The 27,665-nt window shown below is 40.2% G+C and overlaps 1 protein-coding gene across 1 annotated transcript; it reads left to right on the top strand.

The window, feature by feature from the left end:
• The first annotated feature begins 2,863 nt into the window (after positions 1 to 2,863).
• On the top strand, positions 2,864 to 27,503 carry adss2 (adenylosuccinate synthase 2). The gene is made up of 13 exons (XM_085296444.1): positions 2,864 to 3,108; positions 13,538 to 13,640; positions 15,447 to 15,515; positions 15,607 to 15,657; positions 15,847 to 15,913; positions 21,297 to 21,404; positions 23,074 to 23,155; positions 23,274 to 23,400; positions 24,504 to 24,658; positions 25,056 to 25,180; positions 25,833 to 25,930; positions 26,187 to 26,336; positions 26,446 to 27,503. The coding sequence occupies exons 1-13, from the start codon at positions 2,947 to 2,949 to the stop codon at positions 26,496 to 26,498; spliced, it is 1,350 nt and encodes a 449-aa protein (XP_085152570.1). The 5' UTR covers positions 2,864 to 2,946; the 3' UTR covers positions 26,499 to 27,503.
• Positions 27,504 to 27,665: the final 162 nt, after the last annotated feature.

The following is a 27,665-nucleotide window of genomic DNA, read 5'->3' as shown; positions in this document are numbered from 1 at the left end:
ACCCATATCACTCAGGGGAAGGGTTGCCGCTATAAAAATGATGGTCTTACCAAAAATAAATTATTTATTCTCAATGATCCCAACTAAACCACCACAAGATTGGTTCAGATCTCTAGATTTGTATATGTCTAAATTCCTTTGGGAAGATAAACCACCACATATAAGCTTAAAAACACTACAAAAGACCAACAATAAAGGAGGATTCGATCTACCTAACTTTCAGGCTTCAATTTATCTCAGGATGGCTAAAACATACCTTCTTAGACGACCTTGGCTAGATGTAGAACAAGCACTTATAATACTCTAGAGATTTCAGACCTACCATTTATCAGCTCAAACATCCAACGACATGAATGCTTTAAAAGCGTCAACATCAGCTCTTCTCTGACAGCATGGTGGGAGTTTCTAAAATTGATGGAGTCTTCATTAATCCCATGCAAACGTACACCTATCTGGAACAACCCTGACATATTACAAAACAATAATATGATAAACTTGTCAGATTGGAGTGGTAAAGGACTCAAATACTTAGAACATATATTAGAGGAACAGAATTTATTCCATTTGACAGACTAGTTACACAATATGGGATCAACAAGAAAAGATTTTTAGAATATCAACAAATTAAATCCATAGTAAAAAAGAAATTTAAACCGGGTCAAGTTGAACTACAAACACCATCAAGTGTGGTTCAATTTCTTACTTATAAAACCCCCAAATTACTTTCCAAAATATACAGATTGCTTTCTGTAAAACTTTGTATTCAATTAATTCAATACAAAATATTACATAGAGTACACTATACAGGTCATCGGATGATTTCTGTGGGTGCTCCGTCTCCAGGCTGGGGCTCTGGCTGGACCTTGGGGGCTTGGGTCCTGGTTGGTGTGTCACCGAGGTTGTGTGCGGGTGGGTGCATGGGGGCTCAGCCCTGGTGCGGGGTGCCTCTGGTGCATCAAAGTTGAAAAGCATGAAGCAATAAAATGAAAATGTATAAAATCAAATGTTTAGTTAGGGAAATATGCTAAAATATAAATCAAATGCATGTAAGTCAAGTAAATTTCATGTCCCCAGATTCTATTAATTTAGATTTATTGTATCACTTCTTTGTATTTTTGACTACCACATCATCCTATTTGTTGCTGGTATTTGTCAGCAGGTAGGAACTTGAAAGATTTATGCCAGCCTGACTAGAGGACTCATCCAGTGAGTCTCGATTAATAAATTAATAAATCCATATTGTTGTTTCATTTCATAAACCAAGGTCAGAGTGAAAAACCTTTGTAGCATTAATTTATAACTGACTCCACAGAGTCTGAGTCGTGACCTGGGCCCACTGCTCCCACACTGTGCTCTCCTGTCTACCCACTTGACCATCTGTCCCACGCTGAGCTCAAAGGAAACAAAAGGGACATGATGTAAGCTGTACCTGGCACCGCTGATGTCCATCTGCAGCAGGTAAACAGTTAGACTTTGTATGTAACACTTGTCTAAAAATACTAGGCAAATTGCAGACATACTTTTATATTGTTTTATTTTAGGTTTCTTTTCACTGCTGAGCCTTTGTCAAGGAAACAGTTTCAACCAATCCAGTAATGCTCCAGGGATATTGGCCTTGCATGCATTATGATCACCAGCAGAGGGAGCTGAATAATAAGAAATATATCTCATATGCAGTACAACAAGACTGTGCGTAAGTATGTTTTAACTTGGTTTTAATGAAAAGCTTGCTCCTGTTTCTGTTCATTTCACTCCTTGACTAGCAGGACTGTAGTCTGCAGAATATTTGCTTACAGTCAGATTCTGAAAACTTTAAAGGCTCAATACTGCACATGCTTTTATTCGACTTATTCCACTGTGGTTTGAAGCTGCAGCTGCAGAGGTCCTTGTGGGTTTTCAATCCAAACTTCTGTATCTTAATTGCGATTTCAGACTCATGCACAGAGTGTACCGCTAACTCAAACAGCCTTCATGTCTAATATGTAAGTTCATGTATTCGATCACAGATTAAAGACGAGAGGTTATCAGCTCACTGACTTGCACTCTCTGGTGAAATGTGATCTGTCATGATTTATTTGATGGCCACTGTGGCATAATGTGGAGTAACCTGCAAATAAAGCTGTTATGTTATTACAATTAAACACCAACAATGATAATAATAAGTTTAATAAAGTGCTTCCCATTAAACTCATAATTATTTAGACACGTACTTTATGCATCCAGCGCAAGTATTTCTCCAGCTTTTATTGAGAAAATGAAATTAGTCTTTACCAAAATAGTAATAAGTGTGTTATTAACTGTTAAACTCCCTCATATATTAGCCTCCAGGCAATCAAAACATGCATATATTTATTAAGAGGAAACATTTAATCTTTTCTAAATCTAAGAATCTACTGGAATTTTTGAAATTACTTAAAGAACATATTTTTTCTTGATTTTTCCTTTCTTTCTTTCTTTCTTTCTTTCTTTCTTTCTGTTTAAACTTCCATCAAGCAGACAAACAAATATAGGAATATTAACATTGTGCAAGCTCAGAAAGTTTGCTATAGGAAAGAATAATAAAGTACTAAATTTAACCATCTCCTAGTATAATAGTACCAATAAGTAATTTCAATTGTTTGTTTGTTCTTTTTAAATCAAAGTGTGATAATAATGAGTCGTACTTAGGTAGAACAAACATAAAAACAAATAAATAATTAAAATACGATAAAACGGGGAGTATTATTATCTCAGAAGAATGTTGTGCTTTTCTTTGTCTAGAAACAGAAGCTGCACAAAAAGAAACGTTTTGCTCATTGACAAAACTGAATTTTATTGTGAAAGGACTGGGAAGAAGAATTTTTCGCACATGCGTAGAATAAGCCAGGTTTCCGGTTCGGCTCAGTTGCTGGTAGTTCCTCCAGTCTAGGTCGGTGAGGAGTGGAGACAGCCAGGTACCGAGCTGAAATGTCGGACAGCGGGAGTCAGGAAGCCCCGAAAACACGGATACCCAGGCCGACGGTTGGCAACAAAGTGACCGTGGTACTCGGCGCTCAGTGGGGCGATGAGGGGAAGGGGAAAGTTGTGGATCTGCTGGCACAGGACGCGGACATGGTGTGCAGATGCCAGGTACGTTAGGTGAGCTCTGTCGTCAGGAGAGAGTCCGCAGGTAACTGCTGCTCGTTAGCTGAAACACCCGCCTCTCTGATGTTCTGCCGCATTCTTTATGAAAACCTACTGTCAGCTTCCGACTTCCAGCCACTCAGTGGGAGCTGTCACGCCACGGAAATATTGCGCGAATCATGCAAATACAAATCTGCACGAACTCGACAGCAATACATTCAGCTCCTTTTATACAGCACCTCTGTTTCGTGCCGGGCTTCACCCGTACTGTCCCGAACTACCAATACCCAACATAACAGGTGCGATTTCACCAATTTCACACCTCGTGAAAGTGGTTAGCACCGGAAAAAGCGGGGTCTTCCTCCCCCTTTTTTCTGTCATCCTCACAAGACCGTGTGAATTGAATCCAACAAGCCAGCGACTATTTCCTGGCTGACGAACATCCCAGGCAGGCTGGCTCTCTGTGTTTTTGCTAAAGTCACCTTGAATTCCTGCTAGCTGCCTAGCTCCCCAAACACCTGTAAAGCTGTGGTGACTTCATGTGCACACGTAAAACAGATACCTAGAGCTGGTTATTTAAAGAGAGAAGGCGCAAAACAGCGGCTATCCTCGGTTTGTGTTTATTCTCGCCGAGCTCTTCATTAATGCTTGTGTCTTGGCGGTATTGGCACAATTAAAGTTATCTTAAGGCATTTTCTTCTTCTTTCTTTTCTTCTTTTAAATCTTAATTGCTGTTGGCCTCAAAATTGACCCGTGTTGACATTTGACAGCGTTTCAAACGTCACCCAAAATACACAAAAATATAAACTTTAAAAATGTGCAGGTACTACAAACTCTAACACACTGATGCTGTTGGAGTCAAACTAGAGAATCTTGAAACTCTGAAGTTGTACATGCCATGTCTCTGTGTATGTTTTTATGGGACAGTTGTGACATGCGATCTATCTGTGCACCTGCTGGTCTCTAAAGTGTCATGGGAGGAATTGCTAAACAGTGCAATAGTAAAACAGCACAGGAGGGATGTGTATGGGGGCACAAAAGGAATAGAGGTCATACAGAGGTCAAAGGTTTCCTTGAGAGAGGGTACCTCAGTGCCACGGTGGAAAAGTGGGTAATGGTGTTGCTTCACATAAAGAAGGTTCCTGGTACCAAGCCTGTCTGCGTGCAGTTTGCCTATATGAGTACTCCTTTTCCTTGTACAATCCTACGACACACATTGGTGAATTGATCATAGATGTGAGTTGCAAAAAGTGCTTGAAGTTTACAGTACTGTATGAATATGTGGTTACAGTGTAACTTGCAATTAAAGGCACTTTGAGTGGTCAGTAAGGTTATTTTTCCTCCAAAAACAAGTGTTGTAAAACCTAAAGAATGCCCTCTTCCTGCTTTCTGAAGCATTAATTAAGGATTACTAATTGATTACTAATAATCAGCATTTGTTGTAGACACTTACTTTACCTCATAATAAGTGACGCACTTCAATTCTTTTTATATGAGGACTTTATATACACTCCACAATGCTTTTGTATGTTTTATACAAAAGCATTTTAGAGCCATGTTTATACAAATTCAAAAGTAGATGGAGAGACTGGCATAAGGACTGTTTTCAATACTTGGATAAAAATCCTTTGCGGTCAATGACTGCCTGAAGTGTAGAAACCATGGACGTCACCAAATGCTGCGTGTCCTCCCCTGAGATGCTCTGCCAGACCTTAACTGCAGCCAACTTCAGCTGCTGCTTGTTTGTTTGCTCTCTTGGGTTGAGATCAAGTGACTGACTATGCCATTGAAGAATATCCCCTTTCTTTGCCTTGTACGGTTTCTTTTAAAGCATGCTTTATTTACATTGTTCATTTGCTCTGTGAAGCGTTGCCTGGTCAGTTTTGCAACATGGAGATTTGGGTGAATCTCCATGTTATAAGGAATATTGACGTGACACTTATGGTCCTCTGTAAGCATTACCACGATGGTCACAGAGTGGCACAGCTTGCTTTTAGAGAGATTTTAGTGTTTTAGCTTTTTTAAAACCTGTTAACTGCATAGACAATGGCTAGAGCCACTCATTGGTTCTTTTGACCATCTTTTGAAGCCAGACATGACAATTGAGGCCTGACGGTGACACAGAGGACACTAATTTCAAAATTCAAATTCAAATTTTTATTTGTCACGTACACAGTCATACACAGTACGATATGTAGTGAAATGCTTGGACAACTGCTCGTGACCTAAAGAAAACAAAAAAGGAAAAGGCTATGAATAAGATAGGAAATAAATATGAAAAATTAAAAAGGGTAAATTTAACTACGAAGGAATAAAATATAAATTAAGGTTAAAAATGAAATAACTGTACAACACACTGGGAAAGAATAAGATAAAATATATAAATTAAATTGAAAATAAAATAACTGTACAACAAAATACACAATATAGAACTATATAACTACACACTCATTGGCTAACAACTTGTAGTTGACAAAATCATGAGCCAGTGAGCATACCCTAAGTAGTCCTCCAGACTCTAATAATGACCACAATCTACAAAATGAATTTCACCTTTTTAATTTAGCAAGACTAAAGACAGAGCCCATAATCTCACATAGAATAAAATTAAGCTTGCTAGTGAAATGGTGACAGTACAAAGACTGCAAGGACTTTTGAATTGCATCCACTGTGGTTTCCTCATGCAAAATGAGTGGATTCAACTTTAAAATACCCGGATATGTTATCCCTGGGCTTTTAATATGCCTCTCCTCTTTTTGTCCAGCCTGTATCTGCCCTTGATCTGCTTAAATAAAAAGGTTTAAAACCCTCAGTTAAAAAGAAATTCTTAAAACCCTGCTGTTATTGTGGAAAGCAACAGAAAGAAGACTGCTGACGTCTGGCAAGGCTGCATCAGACTGCTTATATTAGGGCTGTGATGTATGTTGTTACGCATCATACAGTGTCTGGATTTGAAATGCAGCAACCTTATGTTTTGGACTGGTTTAGGTATTGCCTTAGCAACAAAACATGCAAACTAGTCAGCTGAGTGTGTTGTGTTTGCAGAACAATGCGCAGGACTTCCTATTTTGGAAGAAAAGGCATCAAAGCTTTGCAGATCGCAAACAGGCAGTTTGTCAGCCTGAATCTGTGCATGTAATGCAGTGAGGAGTGGGGAAGCAAACTAATCACAGTATGTTTTACAAGCCTGCCAGGCTTATGCACCAGGTTTATTATTTTCTTTTCTAGGCAAAAGCTTCAACGGTTAAGTCTGTCTCTGTTAACTGTTTTTGTATGCATTTAAACAAAAAGCAGGTGAAATTAAATACTTTATCGCTCTGTCACAATGAGGTAAAATGTGATTTTGGTACTTCCTCTTCATGCTGTAAGAGGGAAACAAATAAAAACCCCAGTGCCTCCCTCCTCTTTCCAGTAATCCGGCTGTGCCTACGCACAATTAATAACAGCGTCAGGATAGTCCACATCAATTCACTGCAATGTTAATTTATCCTCCGTATACCCACTTCTTGGTTGCAGCAACTGCGATGACAGATTTTCCAACATGTCCCTGTAGTAATTGCACAGATTGGCTCAGAAACACACTGGTTTAAATTCTTCTTGGCAAGGTGTGAAAATCTGATTCAGAGGTTTGAAACTTGCTTGAGAGAAGTGCCTTAAAAAGAGAAAAGCATCACACCGTTTCACCTTAAAGATCTGATCACTAACATATGGTGAATGCATTTATGATGTGTTGTTCTGGCCTCCAGCACTGTAACTTTTTTGAAAATTAGACTCAAGATAGTCCTTTCAGCTCACCTAGCTCATGGGTGTCAAACATAAGAACCGGGGGCCAGCATCGGCCCGTTAAAGACCCCGATCTGGCCGGTTGGATGGTTATGGAAAATGTGAAGGAGGGCATAGCAAAGCAGTATTTCTTTACCATGTAGACAAAGTGAGGCAAAATGTTGAAATATCTCTTCTTTGTCTTATATTAAAGTATCTAATTGATTAAATATGCATTTAAACTTTTTACACTGTCAGAAATTGGAGTTTCAGCAGTCCATCCCACATAAGATCAAAGTAAGCTGTTTGTGGCCCTCGATATAAAATAAGTTTGACATCCCTGCTCTAACTCAAGCTCAAACCTGCACTCTTCCACTAAGTAGACTCACAAAGCTCCTACCAAGTGAACCGGCAAAATATTAACCATATCCTCTAATCAGGCAGCGATACCAAAGCAGTTAAAATGCATAATAAACATCTCAAAATTATGATTTAAATCTGTTTGACAGCAGATGGGGAGGATTTCCTGTTAAACTGATAAGCACTATAAGCAAACCTTGTTCCTAATAAAAAAGCAAAGCTTAATAACACCTTGTGATGTGCACTTGGTTCAATTTTTAATTAAAATTTTAATGTTGGCTTCCAAAATTATAAAACAAGATACTGAGATAAAACAATTACTGCACCATATTTATTGCTCTCCACTCAAAAAAGTCCAAATTAACCCACAACAGTCTGTGGCTTCTTTCTTTTTTTCAGCTGAAATATAATTAATGTTTAAAGAAGTCGATGTAATTATACAGAATTGCTCGATAAGCCTAGAATTACTTTTGGAAAGTGCGTGTATAAACCTGTCAGATAATTTCAACAGGAGCCAAAATAATTGTGGTTTATAATTCTGCTGTAATCAAACAGCCTCTTTCACTAACGCAGACGGTCCAGTGAATCTGCCGAGTGCTCGTGAAAACTGGTTGTTCAGGAAACTCCCTTTTCCGTCCAGTTGTCTGTCAGGCGACCCTGCACAGACGTGCTTCCCCTCACTGCATTATGATGTTATGACATGTGTGCTTGATGTGTAAGTGAGCGGTGAAGTGCTGCAGCAGGCACCCTTAGTCTTTTTATAAAATCAGCTTTGCCAAGCAGTCCTGCTCGGTGTCCCTTACAGCCCAGACCTCTAAGATGCTGTTGGTGACAGTTGGGTGTGTGAGTCAGAGGTGTGTAGCAGACAGGGCGTGATACCAGCAAAACACATTTACAGTAATATATTTCTGTACAAGCTGCTCACACCTTTTAAACGTTTAAACATTCGTTGAATGCACAATGCGAAGACAATTCAATCAGTGATTAAAGTAAACTGTGACTGCGTGCTTTTAACAAAAGGAAAACATACAAACTGTAAAGTGTTATAGCTGAGTACATTGATGCCTATGTGGGATTGAAATTACTCAACACGTACTTTAATAGCTGATTATTTAAGTAGTTTTCTAAACAACAGCTCCAGATTGTCATATTTTTACTTTTTTATTTATCATTTTGGACAAAGTGTTTTTCACTATTCAGACATTTTACAGTTAAAAGTTTAGAGTGGCTCGATCACCTGATCGGAGATGGGAAACGTACCTGATCCAGAACAAAGGGCTGTGAAGCAAGGTTATCTGGTGAAACTGATAATACTTCCTCTCAAGTTTTAAAGCCCATTTTGTCCAGTTTTGTTTACAGTGTAGGTTTAGCTTACAATGGTTTGTATTATAATGGTGTACGAGTTCAGCTGGAGACGTGGTTGCCGCACGTCGACTCAGTTTCTATAGAGATGTTTGCAAAAGGAAAAGAAAACAGAGACTGTTGCCCTGTTAGCCCTTCGACTTTGATGCATTTGGTCTTTCAAGACTTAAAGGGATCCGATAAAAATCGTATAAATCATCTGTAATGAACTGAAGTCAGACCTTCCTACCAGAAAAAGAGGGGAAATATCAAACCACGGCAGGATTTTTCCTGGCTCACAACAGGGATTCACATAAGGAGAACTAATCATTAGTTTTTATATGCAGGAAAGCTTCTGCACAGTGACCAGTTAGAGGCAGATGCTGGCGGTCAATTTTAAGTTAAAGACCCCTGGGCACAACTATGTGGTGGGACCAGAGCAACTTGGTTTGATTCAGCTAATCTCATCAATAACACAGTCAGATCTACTGCTCACGGATTAATGTTGAAAGAGTAATAAAGTATAGAGCTCAGAGAGCTTCTCGGGTAAAATACTCTTGCCCAATTAGAAAAGGAACTTTCTTTGTTGAACAAAACATAAATAATAATGCAGGTAAAATATTCTCTCGATATTCACTGCTTTGGTCGAGAGCTGCAGCAACCCCTGCACTGGTCAGGGCAGCCTGGCTCCTTCATTTAGATTGGACCAAAGTTTCACGTCATAAATTCACTGCATTGCTAGTTTTTCCATTTTCCTCCATCACTTCTGTTTCATTCGTTTTTGTAGTACTGTATCATTTAGCCAGCTGACTCTGAGAGTTACTACTAGCCTCACCAGTGTCTATGATGAACTACTGTGTTCTACCAATTATATCATTTAAATAGATCTGCGTTTTGGTAATATATAGATTGAGGAAACATTTAAACAAATACAGTTATATTGTTTTTTTTCATTTGCCCGTTGGATGGGCTCCTAACTGTACATGGGCACGAACCCAGAATGGAGTGGAACAAAGCCTAGGTTTAGCTCATCTGGCCAAAGGATATCTCAGTCTCCTTCTGTGCTTCTTTTTTGGGCCTTTTATTTATTCATTTATTCATTTATTTTCGAGTGGAAGGCCAAAACTTTTTAGAGGGGGCTTCTAAATCTTTTTGAAAAACCCCAATCTGTTAAGGTTGCTCGGGGTGTGATCACATCCAGCCTTAGCTTAAACTACCTGCCTGTTTTATGTTTTTTTGCTTGCATCACAAAGAAGAAAAGTAACTGTGAGCATCCCCAACGGCTAGTTAATATCTTATAAATATACATACACGCTCCAAGTTCTGGAGTATGGTATTTGATTTTATTTAATGATTGATTCGTAAGATGTAGTTAATCTTTTGCAGCATTGTAAGGTAGTACAGAAAATGACAGTGACCTGCAATTTAGTGTCAGAGTACACTTGAGTAAGGCAAATGGTTGCCAACAAAACATGAGCCTGTTTAGGAGGAAGATCCTGTCCTCACTATGACTCCCTGGTTCTCAGAGACAAAGTGTCAGGTACAACTGATCTGTTTAGCAAAGTTGTTATCTGGCATTAAATGACTGAACAGAACGGAGTTGGTGCTGAACGGTTTTGACTGTTTTGCACATTACTTGATTCAGATGAAAAGCGGCAGCGCTAAAAAAAAGTCCCTGTTTTTGTGCTAACACATGGGATTCAGTGTGGTAACGTGAACACAGTTTGGTGAGGCGTCAAAGCTTTTTTAAAATAAGTCAAATGTAATAACTATATTTAGTTTAAAAAGCAGGATTTGTGGTTGAAGTAGTCCAGTGTTCTCCCAAACTCTCAAAACGTCTATGAAAAGTGTTTCTTTCTCCAACTGCAGATACTGTGTCCCATCAAGCATCACTTTTCCTGCTGTGGTATATCACAGTATCTTCTGTGAAAAAAACAATATTTATCTGACAGCGATCTGAGATATAAATACTGAGTCGTACCCAGCCTCTGAAAATGTAAATGTCTTTGAATCTACTGAACCCACTGCTGTCTCTGTGTAAAACTCTGTGGGTGACATTTGTAAAAATCAGGTTTATCTTGCAGGTAGGATCTAATAATGAGTCTGATGAAAAGCATCATGTTCATCATCAAGGCTGAGTGTTATTCATAGCAACCTAAATCCAATTATCATGATCATACTCAAAAAGTCATTCAGACTCTAAGTTTTTATTGAGTTTTTGGCCACCTGCTGACCACCTGCTGACCTGCTGGCCACCAGTTCTAGCGATGTGTGCCTGCTGTTCGCTGTTTGGTATGCCCAGTGGGTTTGAGCAGTTTGGGTTTTCTTTTCAGTGCTATTAGTTGTAAAAGTAAAAAAAGAAGAGAAAATATAAGTGTGAACATCAAAACCGCTGAACTGAGCTCATTTTGGAAATCGATGCTACCTAAAAGATCAGATGCGCCAGCAAGACATCGACTTACCCAACTTACCATTCTGACATAGCAGTAAAAACAGAGGCGTTGAGACATTAAAATCTTATACAATGAGTAGAAGTTTCTGCTTGCTCTTTTCTAAGCTGCTTATTTTTGCAAAATAAATGAAATCTGAGACCAACGAGTGCTTTTCAAAAGTACCGTACTTGCATCACAACATTAATGAGAGGATGGGGCAAAAAATGCATTTTAAACACATTAACCAAATAAAGATCCAAAGATTGGATCAGCTTAAGATCTCTTAAAGCTGAAGCCAAATAATCTGTAAATTAATCTTATGTAATTATGTCTTTCAGAAGAAACTACCAGTAGCGCCTGATGACGTAGGGATTGACTAATTGTCCAGTTAATTCCAATGGCTAAGAGATGCATAGCTGCAAGATGAACTCATGTTTTTCCTTTCACATCAAAGCATTTATCCCAGGTTAGAGTCGCATGATTCATTATTACCAACAGCAAGGTCAGATTTTTCCTCAGGTCCTTTATCTATTGTCAAAAAGCTTCTACAGCTTTAGTTTTGTCTCTTTTTTAATAATAGTAATCATTTCTGTTATTGTTGAAGTATGTTTGCATAGCAGAGACCTTCTATTGTACCCTTAGAGCAGTAATCACACTGCCCCTGCAGTTCCCAAACTAAAGGGCAGTAGGTGACCATCGTAAAAATTTGTGTCTTGTGATGGGTACGAGAAGCCGATCATGGGACTGCTGGAAGACCGGAGTTCTTCGGTTCTTTGGGGGGATGGGGTGAATTGTAAAAGTCATATCTAAAAAGGAGAGGCATCTGCCCCCCATCTGTTTCCCCTCTCCACCTTCAGGGTGCTGCTGTAGCCAGGAATAACTCCATGTGGCCAAAGCACATGCTGAGCCTGATTTATGTCCACAGGCATAAGTTGAATAGGCACCGTGGGTTGTGGGTAGTGACGCAAGCTGCAGCAGAAAAAATGGATCAGCAGTTTAATTTTTCATCACAGCAAAAGAAAAAGAAATTTAAAAAAGGAAGTACTTGCTTAAGTATCTGTTTGTTTCTCCCCTTCTTTTCCGTGTACCTCGTGTTCTTTTTTACCTTAACATCTGACTGATAAACATGAAGAAGAGAGGAGTAAAGCAGGTCAGATTGTGATGTTCTAGTCCAAGAACTCACCATTCCTTTTCTGGGTCCCCCCCATTTTTATATCTAAAGTCAGATGTGCTAAATCATCTGCAGGCGTCTGTGCTACATCCTATCAGATTAACTCACAGAAGCATGATTAAATACAACAAGATTAAATGGTCTCTGCTTGTCTGAAATTGTAGTTTCCTTTAGCCAGTGGATGTCTTGTGCTGCAAACAAATTGGTGTACAGATATAGTTCAGTACTGAGCGTCTACACACCGATAGTGATACTGCTTTCGCTTCTCAGAACCTGCACTTCCAAGAGTCCACAGTCTGAATGATTAGCTGATTTTGTTCTTGTCATAAATTTGTCATCACTATTGTGATTTATCATCACTATTATCATAAAAAAAACTGATGAGGTTCTGTTTTCTCACCAACTTAGCTGTCAGGCAGATAGCGTCGTCTTGTTAAGTGTGAGGAGTTGGCCTTTTATACATGTCAAAGTCAGTTTAAGTGTTGGCGAGCGTTGCTGCAAATGTGAACAGTGTTTGTATAAAGTTGCACAGAGTCTGATGAGCTATTATAAGTGTCGTTGCTTTGCCTCACTGGTTAAATACTTAAAAATTAGAAATCTGAGTGTGGAGTTGGAAAGAAGTAGCATTACCATATCCTTTTTTCTTGCTAGTAATCTCTTCTCAACTGTAGAAGATTATTGAGGCCATATAAGCTGCTAATAAGGCTCAATAAACAAAAAAGACAGATTATGGTTAATATAGGCACCAATTTTGACAAGAAAAGGACTGAAGAGCTTGTAAAGCCCTATATAAATCTAAATTCTGAGTATTAGAACCTGTAGACAAATTGCATATTGTTACGCAAATATTATAAACTTCAGTCTAGCTTTTACTTTTGTAATCACAGCTTGTTGTAAGGAGGGGCGCAAGAACTCGTTATTCCTCCAGCTTCATTTCCTTTCTTGGAGTACCATGTCCTTCAGGCGTAACTACGAATATTTCTTTATTATATATTCTTAAAGTGTACGTTTGTAGTTGTAGAGTCTTGACAGAACATGTCGCTGTGTTTGGGTGTGCAGACTAGAGGATTATGAACGCGTTCTTAACACACATTACCAACAGTTCGTTTGACATGCCCTTCCATGCATCTGTCAGTAGGTTTAAACTGGGTTGATACCTCTGCTTTCTGACCTCAAAGTAAGCAGAAGTTTCTAAGCAACAGCGCAGAGCAACACATACCCTAACAGGCAGCGCTTCGTGGTTTGTGTATGATGCTTGTTGCTTCTCGCCAAACTATTTGGCTTTTCAAAACAAAGTTGGAGAGCCTCCTCTAGTTTCTGTTTGGCTTTAGTCATCAGTTTCTGTTTTTTCCCCCCTCTCTCCCTGCAGGGCGGCAACAACGCAGGACACACAGTGGTGGTCGACTCAGTCGAGTACGACTTTCACCTCCTACCCAGCGGCATCATCAACCCCAAGGTCACCGCTTTCATTGGTGTGTATTGCATGCAGAAATACACTTACATTGCTGCACGATACAAACACAGTTCCTCGCTATTTTCTTCTTGAACTGATCGCGATCCCTTTTAGTTGGCTGTTCGTCATCGCTCATATAGCCTCCATCCTGACGACTCTTACAGCGAGTGCGATCGGCTTGACTCGGAGCCAGACTGCAGGCTACATTGTATCCACCCATCTGCAGTAATTTCATTAGCTAATGGATCCAACTTTTCCTTTAAGGCTTCCAGTCCCTGTACACATCTGCAGTTGACCACGTACAGTCTATCAATACTTAATACTGTTTCTGCTTTGTTTTTGCTTACGACTGTGGCACTCATGTGTAGAGGCTTATTTCTGTTTGTTGTGACATAACTTTGCCTCCTGTGTAGATTTTGAGAACGTCTCATTTAGTGAGCACATTCATTCTGACAGTGTCATTAAAAGAGCTTTTTTAATGCTTTTATAGCTAATTTCCTTGTTTCCTATATTTAATTTGGTTAAAGTAATTACCTCATTGCCTCCACGTAATGAAGCTCCAGTTAAAAGCTAATTAGAGCCAGCTGTTTGAATACTCCAGTGAGTAAAGAAAGCTCTGCTCTGTCTCTTGGCATTACATTCAGGCACACCTAAGACTGCTTTCACAATGACGGGCGCTGACTTTGGTTTAGATGCAACTTACACACAGTCGAATGAAGCGACTCTGCCCACAAATGGGAATGATAAGCTTATCTTCCAACTAAGTTAAAACATTTCCAGATGCAGGCTATCCTGTTTGGCCAGTTCCGCATTCAGGTTTGCTTCCACTGTGGTCTGAACAGCAGACAGTATAGAACAAACAACAGACAAGGCAAATTTAGCGTCACCTATATGTATTTTGAACCATGATGCGAGGAGTAATGGGTAGATCTGACTGAAACGAACACTGGTTGGTGCTCATGAAACAACTGTAACTGTACAAAAGTCTTGATTAGCCAGGATGAGTGTGTTCAAGGTCACAGAAACTTTCGATGCGACTATTCGCTGGAAACAAAATCACTTATCTGTGAAAGTAACTGTCAGCTCTGGCCAGAAATGATAGGCTGGTATCTAAACGCTTTGTGCCCTGGTCAGAGGAGAGATTTAAGATTCAGTAACACATCTGTTAGTGTCTAGGTTTCAGAGGTCACACTCTCTCTCCTCATTTGCCCTTAATTTTCACTCTCTCAGAGCACAAAGCTGCTTGATAGAGGCTGACTGCACAGTAACACCAGCAGGCTGAAGTTAATACAGTGGAGTGCTATAAAGACAGGGTTTAAATTTGATCAGGTTTATTTTAGTTCATCCAGAGTAATAAGCCTGGATTGGCCTCGATATCACTCCATAGAGCTACTCAGGACATCTCCGATCGACAGCATCACAAATGACAGCCCCCAACAGAGCTGCATCATCAACAGTGTGTGAAGCATAACATGTCAGAAAGTTTGACTTGTCTTTGTAATAAGTTTTGTTTCTAATATCATTAATGAAGCCTCCGTTCTGTTCAAACATCCCAAAGTGTGACATTGTGGTGATGATAGAATTTTATACTACCTGTAATTTCTCTGTTGTAGGACAATCTGAACCTTCACTGTGGCATTGAAACATTTTACTTTCGTATCAAAAGTCACTCTTCTTTCTTTAAACATAATTTTGTGTATTCTTTAAGGGATCATAAACCAAAATAGGGCATATACTGATAGTTTACAGAGAAATAAACTCAGCTTTGACTCTTTTGATTTGAAACCAAGAACTGTAATGTCACATAGCTTTGTTTTTACATCAGGCAATGGTGTGGTGATCCATCTTCCAGGCCTGTTCGAAGAAGCAGAAAAAAATGAACGCAAAGGAAAAAGTGAGTGCTGTACTTACTTTTTTTTTCTTTTTCTGAGCAAAACATGGTGTTAGTTATCTGTGTGGAACTCACAGCATATATGCGTGTGTAGGTCTAAAAGGCTGGGAGAAACGGTTGATCATCTCGGACAGAGCACACATTGGTAAGTCCTCACAGATCTGCCCCTGCACTCGTTTACTTTAGAGAGTGTGCGACAGTTTGAATGCATGCAAGAAGAAGTGTGTGTGTGTGTGTGTGTGTGTGTGCGCGCGTGTATGTGTGTGTGAATGCGGGAGCTCTGCTTTCTTTGAGGTGTGTGAGTGTGTGTGTGTCCTCTCTCCCTCCTTCGCAGTGTTTGACTTCCACCAAGCGGTTGATGGCGTTCAGGAACAGCAGAGACAAGAGCAAGCAGGCCAGAAGTAAGAAACCTGTTGCTTACAAATGGCTGCAATGTACACACAGCGTGCACACACTTTAAGTTTCAGGTACTCCGTATATTAGCAAACACAGCTTCAAACACTAAAGTTAGTCGTTGATTGAATAAATGCCACTCCTTGTGTTCCTTATCTTGGATTGCGTTCTGTTTTCGGTATTCATCTTTGCACTGAGTCAAGCTTTTCTTTCTTTTTGTCATGTGAATCTTAGTCAGGCCTCTGGATAGTTTTGCAGTTTGCTGTCACAGGGTCAGGGTACTATTCCACATGTTACACACTAACAGCTGCCAGCTGTAGCTGCTAGTGGTGCACCGGATCACGGTTGAGCCGAAATCCGAACCATTCCCGCTCCACGGTTCGGTATGCGCGTGATCCGAAGATTCGAGAAAGGGGAAAAAAAGGTATGTGTATGGTGCGCGTGGTGGGTCTGTCAAGCGGTGGTTATGGCCAGCGCTAGCGGTCCAAGTGGCGGAGCAGAGGAGTTTGCGGCATTTAAGCAGCTCTTTGCTGCCCAATCCAACCGGGCTAAAGATATTACAAAAGCTACTGGGGTGTTTAGCTGCAGACGGGAGGCCGTATTCCGTTGTGCAAAACAAGGGGTTTAAACTGTGATAAACGTGCTTGAGCCACGCTATGATATCTCGTTGCGCGTCCACTTCAGTGACAAGATCGTTCCAAGCAAGTATGCGCAGGAGAAGTTTAAAGTTATGGCTGAACTGTCCCAGGCATCTTCTGTTGCCTTAACTACAAATGGGTGGACCTCCAGGTCAACGGAAAGCCACGTGACCGTGACCGCTTGTTATATCACAGCGGAGTGGTAGATACAAAGCCCTGTACTGCCCTATAGATCACATTAGATTAGATGAAACTTTATTTATCCCTCGGGTGGGTTCCTCCGGGAAATTCAGTTTCCAGTAGCACAGCACCGACAGAAGTTGCAGAATCTGAGCAGAAATATACCATATATACACAAATATAAATACAGAGTATACAAAGGGGATAAATAGAATAATTAGGAATAAGAATACAAGGAATGGCACATTTCAAGTATTGTGAGTCTATTATACCGTTGGATATTAACAAAAACTATTGCACAGTGAAAAGGCACTACAGCTTATTTGTTGCCCCTCCTTTGTCCCCGTTTCCCCTCCCTCTCCCCTCCAGCGAGGAGTTAAACAGTTTGATGGCGTGTGGGACAAAGGACTTTTTAAGTCTGCTGGTCCTTGACTTTGGGAGAAGCAACCTGTCACTGAACAGACTCCTGGTTGTTTATGGCCGTATGCAGAGGATGCCCAGCATGGTCCATAATGTCCATATTGCACCTTAATTTGTTTTTATATAAGTGCGTGGAATGAATCTTCAGTTGAATGTTTTTTAATAGGCAAAAAATACTTAAATAAGTAAATGGCGAGTCTAATTTTTGTCTTTTTTTTTCTATTTTTGCTGATCCGAAAATTGATCCGATCCGAACCGTGAGATTTTTGATCCGTTGCACCATTAGTAGCTGCTGAATGCGGTTAACAACAGTATGACTGTAAATCCAGGTAGAAGAATGTTACGGCACCTTTGAACACGATCCCAGCATGTTGGATTTCTTCTATAAACATCTTAGTCTCCTTTCTATAAATAAACACGACATTGATCCTCACATACAAACTTGAAGCACTGACATTTTTTGTAATAACACCTAAAACTGCTCCCACCCTCGGCTTTGCAGAGCATCGTGGTGACTCTCGGCTCCATGCACACCTTTCATTTTCTGTGTTCTCATAGTGTAATTTTACACAAGGATCTCTGAACATCCACTCTGTGCACTCATCGCTAAACAGCTGAAAGGCAAAGAGACTAGATGGTGAACATCGTGGAGGATTTAGCAGCCAAAATGCCAGATATTTCCACGAGGAGTTAAAAGCGGATTATTGGACTTAATGTCATCCTGTTGCTGCTCGATGTGTAAATATTCAGCTGTTAAACAAAACAGCTTAAAACATAATATGTTAATGTTGTTTGTAGTCCGTCGGGAGGTTTAAACTGGGTAATTGCTGCCAAAGAGTGTTATAGTACTTTGGAAGATAAACCTCATTCACACAGACCTAGAGACCGGTCGACAACGTCCTCTGGCAAATTCCAGCCGCTAGGGAAAAATTTTCATCGACAACTCGGTCGATCACATCTGCTTTTGTGTGATTTGGTTGCAGAGAAGGAACACACAAAAATCGCCTTGTGATTGCTTTATTCTCCCTGCAGATGCAGTTTTCATTTTAATCTAATTTAATTTAATTTAATTTCTGGCTTGCAGTGAAACTTGAAAAAGTTCTGAGCAACACTGAAACTACTGGTGTCTGTGGCAACCTGCCTGTGACCATCAGCAACCACTCGTTGGCTTGCTAATCTCAGAATACACATTTTCCTCTAGACCGGTGGTTACCAGGAGGTCACTAACCGGTCTCTAGGCCTGCATGAATGGAGTTTAGCAGTCGATTTCACAGCAGCTGCCAGCAGCCTGTTGGGGAATGCATGATTTTCATTTGTGACCAGAGACCACCAGATGATTTCCCACAGGTCTCTAGGCTTGTGCAGGTGAGGCCTTAATAAAAGCATTTTTAATATCTCTTGCTGATGGTTTCAATAATAGGTTTACCTGCCATCAGACAGAGTAAGAGGGCCTTTGCACTCTACTATTAATTAAATCCTCACAACAAATGGGAGTCTGTCTAGTCTAGTGTCGTTAGTTTGTGTCATTGTGTGACTTTGGCCATTTCATGGGTCAGTACAGACCGAAAGTAGTTTGTTAAATTGTAAAAGTCTCAGAAAATAAACCAGGATTTATTTGCATGAACAAATCTACAGACTCTTCTGTGTGCTCCCTCACCTGCACAGTTAATTTATTTTGTATGAATACCTTTAAACTTTGAGTTATTTTCCAATTTTGGGGACAGAATTAGCTAGATCCTGTAAAATGTAACAGAACTATATTCATATATACAATACTGTTTTATTCTGTATCTGAAACCATATGGATACATATCACAGAGCCCATTATATTATATATAGTAACTTAAAAAGATAGATATAGCATTTTCTCCTTTACTTATTCACACATAGGCTTATCTTTACTTTGCATGTGTGCACGAACGTCTCTCCACAGTGACACTGTGCGTGTAACCTACGCTTTCCTCTGCCTGGAGGCGTCCTCGGAGAAGTTGGAGGGCAGGCAGAGAGTAGCAGCCCTGCAGCAGGTGTTGTTTCTGTAGCGCGAGACAGAGTAGCACAGCTTCAACAAGTGACTAAGTAAAGCAGCAGGCTCCTGCTGACGGTCTGCCTTCTAAACTCTCCACAAGGACACAAGCAATAAAATAGGTAGTAAAACGAGATATTCAATCATCTAATTCAGTACTCGCCCGGGCACTGCGTCATACTGATATGTGTGAGGAATGTTATGCTAAGCCTGAGGAACATTCAGAATGCTAATCTAAATTCAGACCCAGCATACTCCTGTTAAAAGCAGCCACGGTCCCAAACTCACAGCCGGCTCACGTGTTTCTGAGAGCGACAGAGTGCATGTGCTTTAATGGCCGAGTCATTATAAGCTTTCAGCAGATTGCGATGTCAGGCTGGTGGATTTCCAGCATCTGCAGGCACGCTGTAGTGTAAGGTCTGCTGAAAGTCAGAGCAGAATACGATCACAGAACCAGGCAACACAATTCAGAGTGCTGGAATATCACAGCAGCCGGTGTTATACTGCTGATCTAACCTCACACATTTAAGTTAGTAACTCTCAATTCCATGTTATAATCAAGATTCATAATCAAGATTATTCTACCATAAAATTAAAAGTGTCTGTAAAACAGTTCAAGGCTGGGATCTCTGTGCGACTGTCATAAATTTCATCTCTGACAAATTTACCAGCATTCCAAGTAAAAAAGAAACAAAAACTTTAATATATAAATTAATATTTAAAGTTTTCTACAAATATTTGAAAAAAGATGATGCGTCACTCATTCCCAGCTTTGCACTGCTGTAAGATCACTCATTTGCCAGTGAAATGGACATTAAGTTGCACACATTTAATTTTCCACTTGTCTAATATTTCTTTTCAAATTTTGTTGCCTCACTTTAAATGTAAAGTCTACTATTCCGTACTGTATTCAAACTTTGGGGGTAAAGCTCAAATTAAATCCAATTTAATTCCACTGAAATATCATGCTTTATATTGCACAGTTTTTTTTTATCACAGCTATTGTAGATTGGGCTCCCCTTTGCGTCAGAAGTGACTTAATTGTTGTCGCACAGATTCCACAAGGAACTAGAAACACTCCTGCTGCTCTGTTTGAACTTCAGCAGGACATCTTGACCATGTCTGCTTGCTGAATTGCACCGAGTTGCTGCCATATAATTGGCTGATTAGATATTTGCATCAGTGAGCGGTTGAACAGAAGTACATAACAGAATAGCCAGTGAGTGTAGTGTTTCTGAGTTTGTTCCCAGTTGTACTTAAGAGTTCATCCCTTTTCAAACATCTCTGACAGTTGTATTTAAATAAGTGTTATTAAGATGTCAAATGATGCAATATTTCAGATAAAGCAAAAATGTGTTTAAAAATAAATCAAAGGTTTGTACGACTGGACTTTCCTTCTTACTTTCTTACTTCTCTGGCAGAAACAGCTGACTTTTCACTCATGCACATTGGCACATATGGTTACTGGATACTACATGAGTTATATTGGCTGCACTGATGATGAAGTGCAATAACTGTAGGGCATATTTATCTATTTCTGTTCTGTAGTTGCATGTATGGTGTAAATATTCTGCTGTGCCAAGACTTCCTTTTAATAGGGCGTCTTATTAGAGGTACATGATGACATGGTAAGCTTTTGTATGTAGATGTGTATTTAGGTGGGCATGCTGTCTCTGTAGTAATTCTGTGGTGATAGCACGTCAGACTGTAATACTCTAGTGTGAGAAGATGCTTTCTGTCTGAGTTTATAATATTTTGGAGTCTGTAGAGAAGAAGCAAATGGCTCAGTGACAGTTAAACATCTGCATTTTGTCATTTTTCAGAGAATAAAAGTTTCCACATCACGAGTTCGGACTTGCTAGTCTGTGACTATAACTTGAAACCGTTTTAGTGATATTAAATGAGAGGTGGCAGGTCAAATGTTTTTTATGTTGTATTGTTTTAGAAACAGCGTAATGAACTTTTGTTCTTGTGAGAACCACTGAGCTGCTCCTTTTTCATTTGTGTGCAACTGTGCATAGCATGAAATGATTTTACAGTTTCAGAGTTCATGTTGCGGAGTAAGACTGCATGTAAATGCTGTTTTTCTTTTCTCTGTGTTTCCTTCCCTCCTCTCTTGGCCTTGCTCAGCCTCGGGACGACAAAGAAGGGGATTGGTCCGGTGTACTCGGCTAAGGCGGCACGCTCCGGGCTCAGGATATGTGACTTGCTGGCAGACTTCACACAGTTCTCTGAAAGGTCAGTCTCACCAACAACATTATATATGTCACATCTACCTTTCAGAATACAGGTTTGGACACTGGAAAGGCCCACAGTCTATAAACACTCAACATGCAGTGCTCGTTCACCCTGATCACTTTTGCATATCAGCAGCAGGAGTCTGGTTGTCTGGTAACTGTTGCTGTTGTGCCAGTATCACAAAAAAAGCTTTAGACCATAGTTTAGACCATAAATGATATAAAACTTGGATGCAACCACCGTGTTACCCATTGGTTAGTAAAATAGTGTTTCCACCATCGCCATCTAGTGTTTTGAAACGGCATGTGACCAACCAGTGGGTGAATCTGGCTGTGAAACCGCAAGCCTGTGAAAGTTGCTAGCTAATGAGCGTACCCTGGAGAATCCTCCTGACTTCTACTTTCCAAAATGAACTCCAGGTTTTATTCAGTGTAATCTTAAACTAGTGATCGAGTCCGTAAAGTTATCAGGAAAGCGTTCACAGAGCTCACAGAGGAAGGCAGCTGAGGGTCACTTCCCCACAGACTTCCACCAGTGGATTTGCCCCATTAATAAGTAAATGTAAATGAGACATTGAGTCTCAACGGGACTGTCTCTGTAAGTAAGGGTTAAATAAAATATCTTATCTTTACTTTTCAGAAGCTGAAGTTGGTGTGAAGCTGGTTGTTTAGTTTAGTTTCAGGTGGACTGGTTTGCAATTTAAATATGCTGCATTAATAAACAACTGTAGAAGTGAAACAAAAATAAAGTTGAACTGTTTAAACACATTTCATTTCTGCAGTCACCGCTCAGCCTACCCTGACAGCGACACTGTCACTATGCAAAGGTTTAAGATTACTAATTAATTAAAGGCTGAGTAGTATTTTATATCTTTTGAACCACCGAGCTCAGAAATTTTAACTGGCTGACGAGCCTTTTTTCGGTGCCATAAACTCAGGCGCTTTTACTGGAAGCAGATCTAAGCAGGTGTTCAGATGAAATCCAGCTCTGTAAGTTGCTTCACTTACTCAGAGTTGAAATTCAAGATGGTTCAGCTGTTATGGTCATCTCAAGGTGGTTTTGAATACTTACAGGGAGAATTTTACAACTTAGGTGACGGTTATGCAAAGTGATTAATTAAAATAAAGTTTCCAACCAGTTGCTACCTGCTGTAGTAACTCATTGTGATTAAGGAAGCAACCCCAAAGTATTCACACAGACCAACAGAAATCTGCTAGTGTTATTTAACTATAATCATTATTCAAGTGAAAAGCACAAGTGGACATGTCACAGTATGGGAGGGGAGTTTTATGGAGGGTAATGTAAAAGGAAAATAAGAAATATAAAAAAATATCTTTATCTCATATGTATTCTTTTAATAATCATTGGAGGTAGAAAAAAATGAGTTTGATCGCACAGGCCTAGTAGGTAACACCATGATAGACATTTGAATTTCTATGCTAAACCCTTCTACTTTCACTGACCTCCTTCAAAGGGTTGATCTCTTTCTGAATGTGGCCATTCCTGGTTGTTCCTACTTCCCCGCCAGAAAAGGAGGGGGGAAATAGTCCAACCGATAGTTATTTTCTGTGCTGCTATTTTTCATTTGTGTTAAAATGCAAACAAAAATGAAAAGTGTGACCAAGGTGCATGAATGATTGAAATAAATCAGAATCATTCTTTGTTGCAGGTATAAAGCTTTGGCCCAGCAGTACCAGTCTATGTACCCCACTCTAAAGATCGACATAGACGGAGAGCTGCTCAAGTTAAAGGTAATAAAACTAAAAGGAAATCTGAAAACATTTAGCTGTGCTCTTTGCAGATCTCCCTGTATTTTATTTATTATTTATGTTGGGTTTTTTGCGAGTTTTTTTATTTTTTTTATTTTAGGACTATGTTGAGCAGATCAAGCCCATGGTAAGAGATGGTGTGCACTACATGTACGAGGCACTTCATGGTCCTCCTAAGAAAATCCTGGTGGAAGGAGCCAATGCAGCGCTGCTGGACATCGACTTTGGTCAGTAAATCAGTGTTTACTTCACTTCTTTGTTTCTTTGTGTTAACCTGTAGTGTCAGTATAAATCTTGTTTCTGATTGCAAAGTGCTGTTTAGTGCACCCACGGTGAGCTGATGACGTTGTCCAAGAAACACTTAAAGCTTTGTGATGCTCTTTGCAAAAGCCTGCATGGAGCTCAGGGTAGGGACGATGGTAAGTTTAAGCGTTATTATTGCGCTTTGTGCATCTGGGCTTGGCGTGCACAATCACAAGTTCAAACCACTCACCTGTGCATGAGCACGGAGGCACCCTGAGTCTATCGGTCAGTTGATCAGAATTAGAGGGCCTCTTTAACTGTTCTCATAATACTTTAAAGTATGACAATTTGATTGTTCCTTTCATTAAATGATACGGTAGACTTAACCATAATATCTCTCTGTAAGAGCATAAACCTGTCATTGAGAGCAGATTAAATTACAGTCAAAGTTCAACATGATCCAGAGACGATGCCTGTAGTTTCTGTGGTGTCAGAGCGAAACACATCCCCTCTTTCTGACAGGCTGGATCTACACATGATCAGAACATGTCACATGGGAGCATGCAGGGTGTCGGCGTTTACATAAAGAGCACTTTGACAGGACACGCTTGATGGTTTAGACACCAAAACTGCTGTTTGATTACACAACAGTCTCTCCTCACAATGGGTTTACCTCCATGTCAGCAGCCTCCAGCAACTGGTTTTGTGATCCCAGCACTTATTTGCTTTTAAAAATTTCCAAGCATGTCATTTTTCTGATTGATTGTTCTGTTTGTGTCGGTCTGTCTGTATGTTTCCTAAGGTGCAACCGCAGGTCTAATCAGACAACAGGACAGACTAGGAAAATTACTTTAAATTTAACTGAGTGTCACGTAGAAGCCATCTGGTTTCTAGTCCAGTCACAGCTTGTTTTGCAGGTTTTGTCACAAATCTCTGGACAAATATGAAAGCCTTTGTACAAATCAGTACAAATCAGGACACTTGCTAAAACAAGCCTGCGATGACATCACCTTTTCAGAGCTCACACCAGTAAAGGAGATGTGACATGAGAAAGTATGACCCGACTTCACCTCTGGTGTCGTTGCAGGAACGTACCCGTTTGTGACGTCGTCCAACTGCACGGTGGGCGGGGTGTGCACGGGCCTCGGGATGCCGCCTCAGAACGTCGGCGAGGTTTATGGGGTCGTCAAGGCGTACACCACAAGAGTGGGCATCGGTGCTTTCCCCTCAGAGCAGAAGAATGTACGAGCACACACCGATACGAAATATAAACACGATAAAAGTTTGGTTCAGATCGGGTTTTATTTTTAATAAGCACGACTTCATATTTCACATGGAGAATTAAAAGCTGCACGTTACATACACATTAACTGTTTCGTACATACAGTATCTACTGTGTCTGCATGGTTAAAACATGGCCTAATCACTTAATTTGTCTGTGTGAAATATGAGTAGATTTTCAAATAGCACCACCTGGAGGAGTTTTGCCACACTGCCAGCAGTAAACCAGCTGTAGCTTAGAATTCGTTTCAAAGATTTAGAGACAAATTTAGAGTATTTTTGTTTTCTGCGATTGCAAACATTTACAGAAAACCTACATAAGAACTGATGTTCAAGTTTAGACTCTTGTTTTCATTAGGAGATCGGAGACCTGCTGCAGACTCGAGGGAAGGAGGTCGGCGTGACCACAGGCAGAAAACGACGGTGCGGTTGGCTGGATCTGGTGCTCATCAAATATGCACATATGATTAATGGCTTCACTGCGTGAGTTTTAAATCATTTTTTTGTATATTTTAAGAGAAAAGAAAGTATTTTAGAGTAGAGTCACAACTCCAGTTAGGATGCTTGGGCACCTTAGGGCACAGTCGCAACACTTTGGCGAGATTATGTCACTAAGTTGGTTTTGTGTCCCTACAGAAGGAAGTTTCTGTATCTTTGATTATTGTATCTAAACACTTCAGGACATCATGTAACCTGTTTATATGTTATATGAAGTATTTAGAGGAAGAGAAGAAGAGAGGGAACTGCTCTGTTAAAAGCTTACATGGATATAAGGGAGTTTTTCCTTCCCACTGTCGCCAAAACACTTGGTCATATGGTCGGGGATTTCTCTGTTATCTCTGTATTATTGCAGGATCTTGACCTTACTATACAAAGCACCTTGAGGCAACTGTTTTGTGAATTGAATTGAATATTGTGATGTGACGCTAATAGGTTTTAGGACCGCTAATAGGTTTTGCCGGTGACTATTATTCATTTTTAAAAAGTCTTGTTTTTCTTGTTTTCTGACAGTTTTTCATCCCTTTTGTCACATTTTGTTTAAAGCAGATTTGTTTTATCTGTTTACTGATTTACTGTAAAAATATATAAAGTATCTTTATCCAGTTGTTGTAAAGCTGTCCGTCTTCTCTTTCAGTTTAGCTCTCACCAAACTCGACATACTTGACGTTTTCACCGAGATCAAAGTGGGCATAGGGTACAAAGTCGACAACCAAACTATACCTCACTTTCCAGGTGAGGAAAAATTTGAACATGTGAGCTATGTTAATGAATTTTGTTTTGCTTGGTAGTCTTAAACTGGATCTTGGTAGGTGGAGAATCTTCTGCCTTCATGGGAGATCATCGGGCAGCCTTTTCTCTTCTTCCAGTCTATTTGATCATTTACAGAGAGCTCCGTTTTCAGAGAGAACACATCGATCTGTTGCTGTTGCCCTTCGAGTGATTCCTACTGTCAAGTTAATGGTGTGATGCTGTTATTGATTTGTGCCAGCCAATCAGGAGGTGCTGCAGCGTGTGGAGGTTCAGTACGAGACCCTGCCCGGCTGGGACAGCGACACTTCGGCCGCTAGAAGCTTCGAGGAGCTGCCCGAGAACGCACAGAAATACGTTCGCTTCATTGAGGAGCATGTGGGAGTGCCTGGTAAGAAGTCACGCATGGAAGTGCAAGAACTGATGAGCAGCTTTTTAAATTGATAGATTTTCAGTATTTCCCCTAAGATGATTGCTTCTTCTGCTTCTCACCTCATCAGTCAAATGGATCGGAGTAGGGAAGTCCCGGGAGTCCATGATCCAGCTCTTCTAGACAAATGGAAAGAAACACAGCCTACCTACCTGTTTTAAACCTCCAAACAAAGACGCCACCGTCATCAGACTGTGCCGGACTGGACTTCTCCAGTCTGTTTGGATTTTTAACAGTTTTAAACTTTATTAAAACAGCATCACAAGGCGCTCTGCTAACATTGCAGCGTTTTGTTTCATATACAACACACTGGGCAACGCCAGCTGCCATCAGGTGAGGGCGTGAAGGAACGGCCACGAGACACGCAGGCACCGGATCGCTCGTTTGGTTGAACACATTGTTTGACTGTATTTTGGTTGATCTATGCTGTGATTTTAACGCGCTGTGTTTTCCCCCTCAGCACTTTAGATGCTTTGGACTGTATGTGCTTTATGTTTTATTCTTCCAGGTGTACGGCGCATCCTCACACGATAAAGGGATCGGTTTATATTTTAAATGTGTCTTTCTGTGTTCTCAGTGTTAAAACTTGCCTTGTCATTCAACTCCAAAAAAACAAAAACAAAAAAAAACCTAGCTTTTAAATTTTTTCCGTAGCTAGCGGTTGCTTCCACTGATCGCTGTGGGAACGCTTGAGTTTTAAGGATTAATCTCAGCAGGTGAGCTCTCCTCTAACCACTAACAGGCACAGAAATGTTTATGTAACTTAGATTTTCGAAGTAAACAAATCAAATTAGTCTGTCAGCACTTTTCCACGCCTCACATTCTTGTGATTAATGTTGTTTTGTCTTTGCACTGTCAGCACATTGTTCTGGTAACATGGGATGAAGGCAATGATTCGATGTATGCTGTTTTTTTTTTTTTTTGCCCAGTTTTCTGCAAGACTGTAATTCCACAGTCTTGATTTAGAGTACTGCATTGAATCCCCACCTTAGTGGATGACGACATTGTTTGCATTTACAGTTCTGTGCAATGAAGACATTTTGTGTGTTGGATCAAAAGGTGATCATGAGAAGAGACACAAAAAAGTTTCAGCTTTTATTCAGTATACATTAAATAAACTTTAGATTTCCTGTTTCTTCACTGGTCATGCCTTTACAGGATTTTACTGCACCATCATGTAGTTGTCAGATTTGTTGGGGTTTTCAGGTTTTTAAGTGCATGGTCATTATGTATCCTGCTGAAGTCCTTTGTTGAGGTGGTGGTGTGCTTTGGATTATTATCTTGCCACAT

This window comes from Mchenga conophoros, linkage group LG13 (assembly GCF_057382185.1).
Source record: "Mchenga conophoros isolate Kocher_MC1m ecotype Shallow Benthic linkage group LG13, M_conophoros_male_GT1.1, whole genome shotgun sequence".
Taxonomy (NCBI): Eukaryota; Metazoa; Chordata; class Actinopteri; order Cichliformes; family Cichlidae; genus Mchenga; species Mchenga conophoros.
The sequence above is the reverse complement of the archived record's forward strand: the minus strand, read 5'-3'. Positions and strand labels throughout refer to the sequence as shown.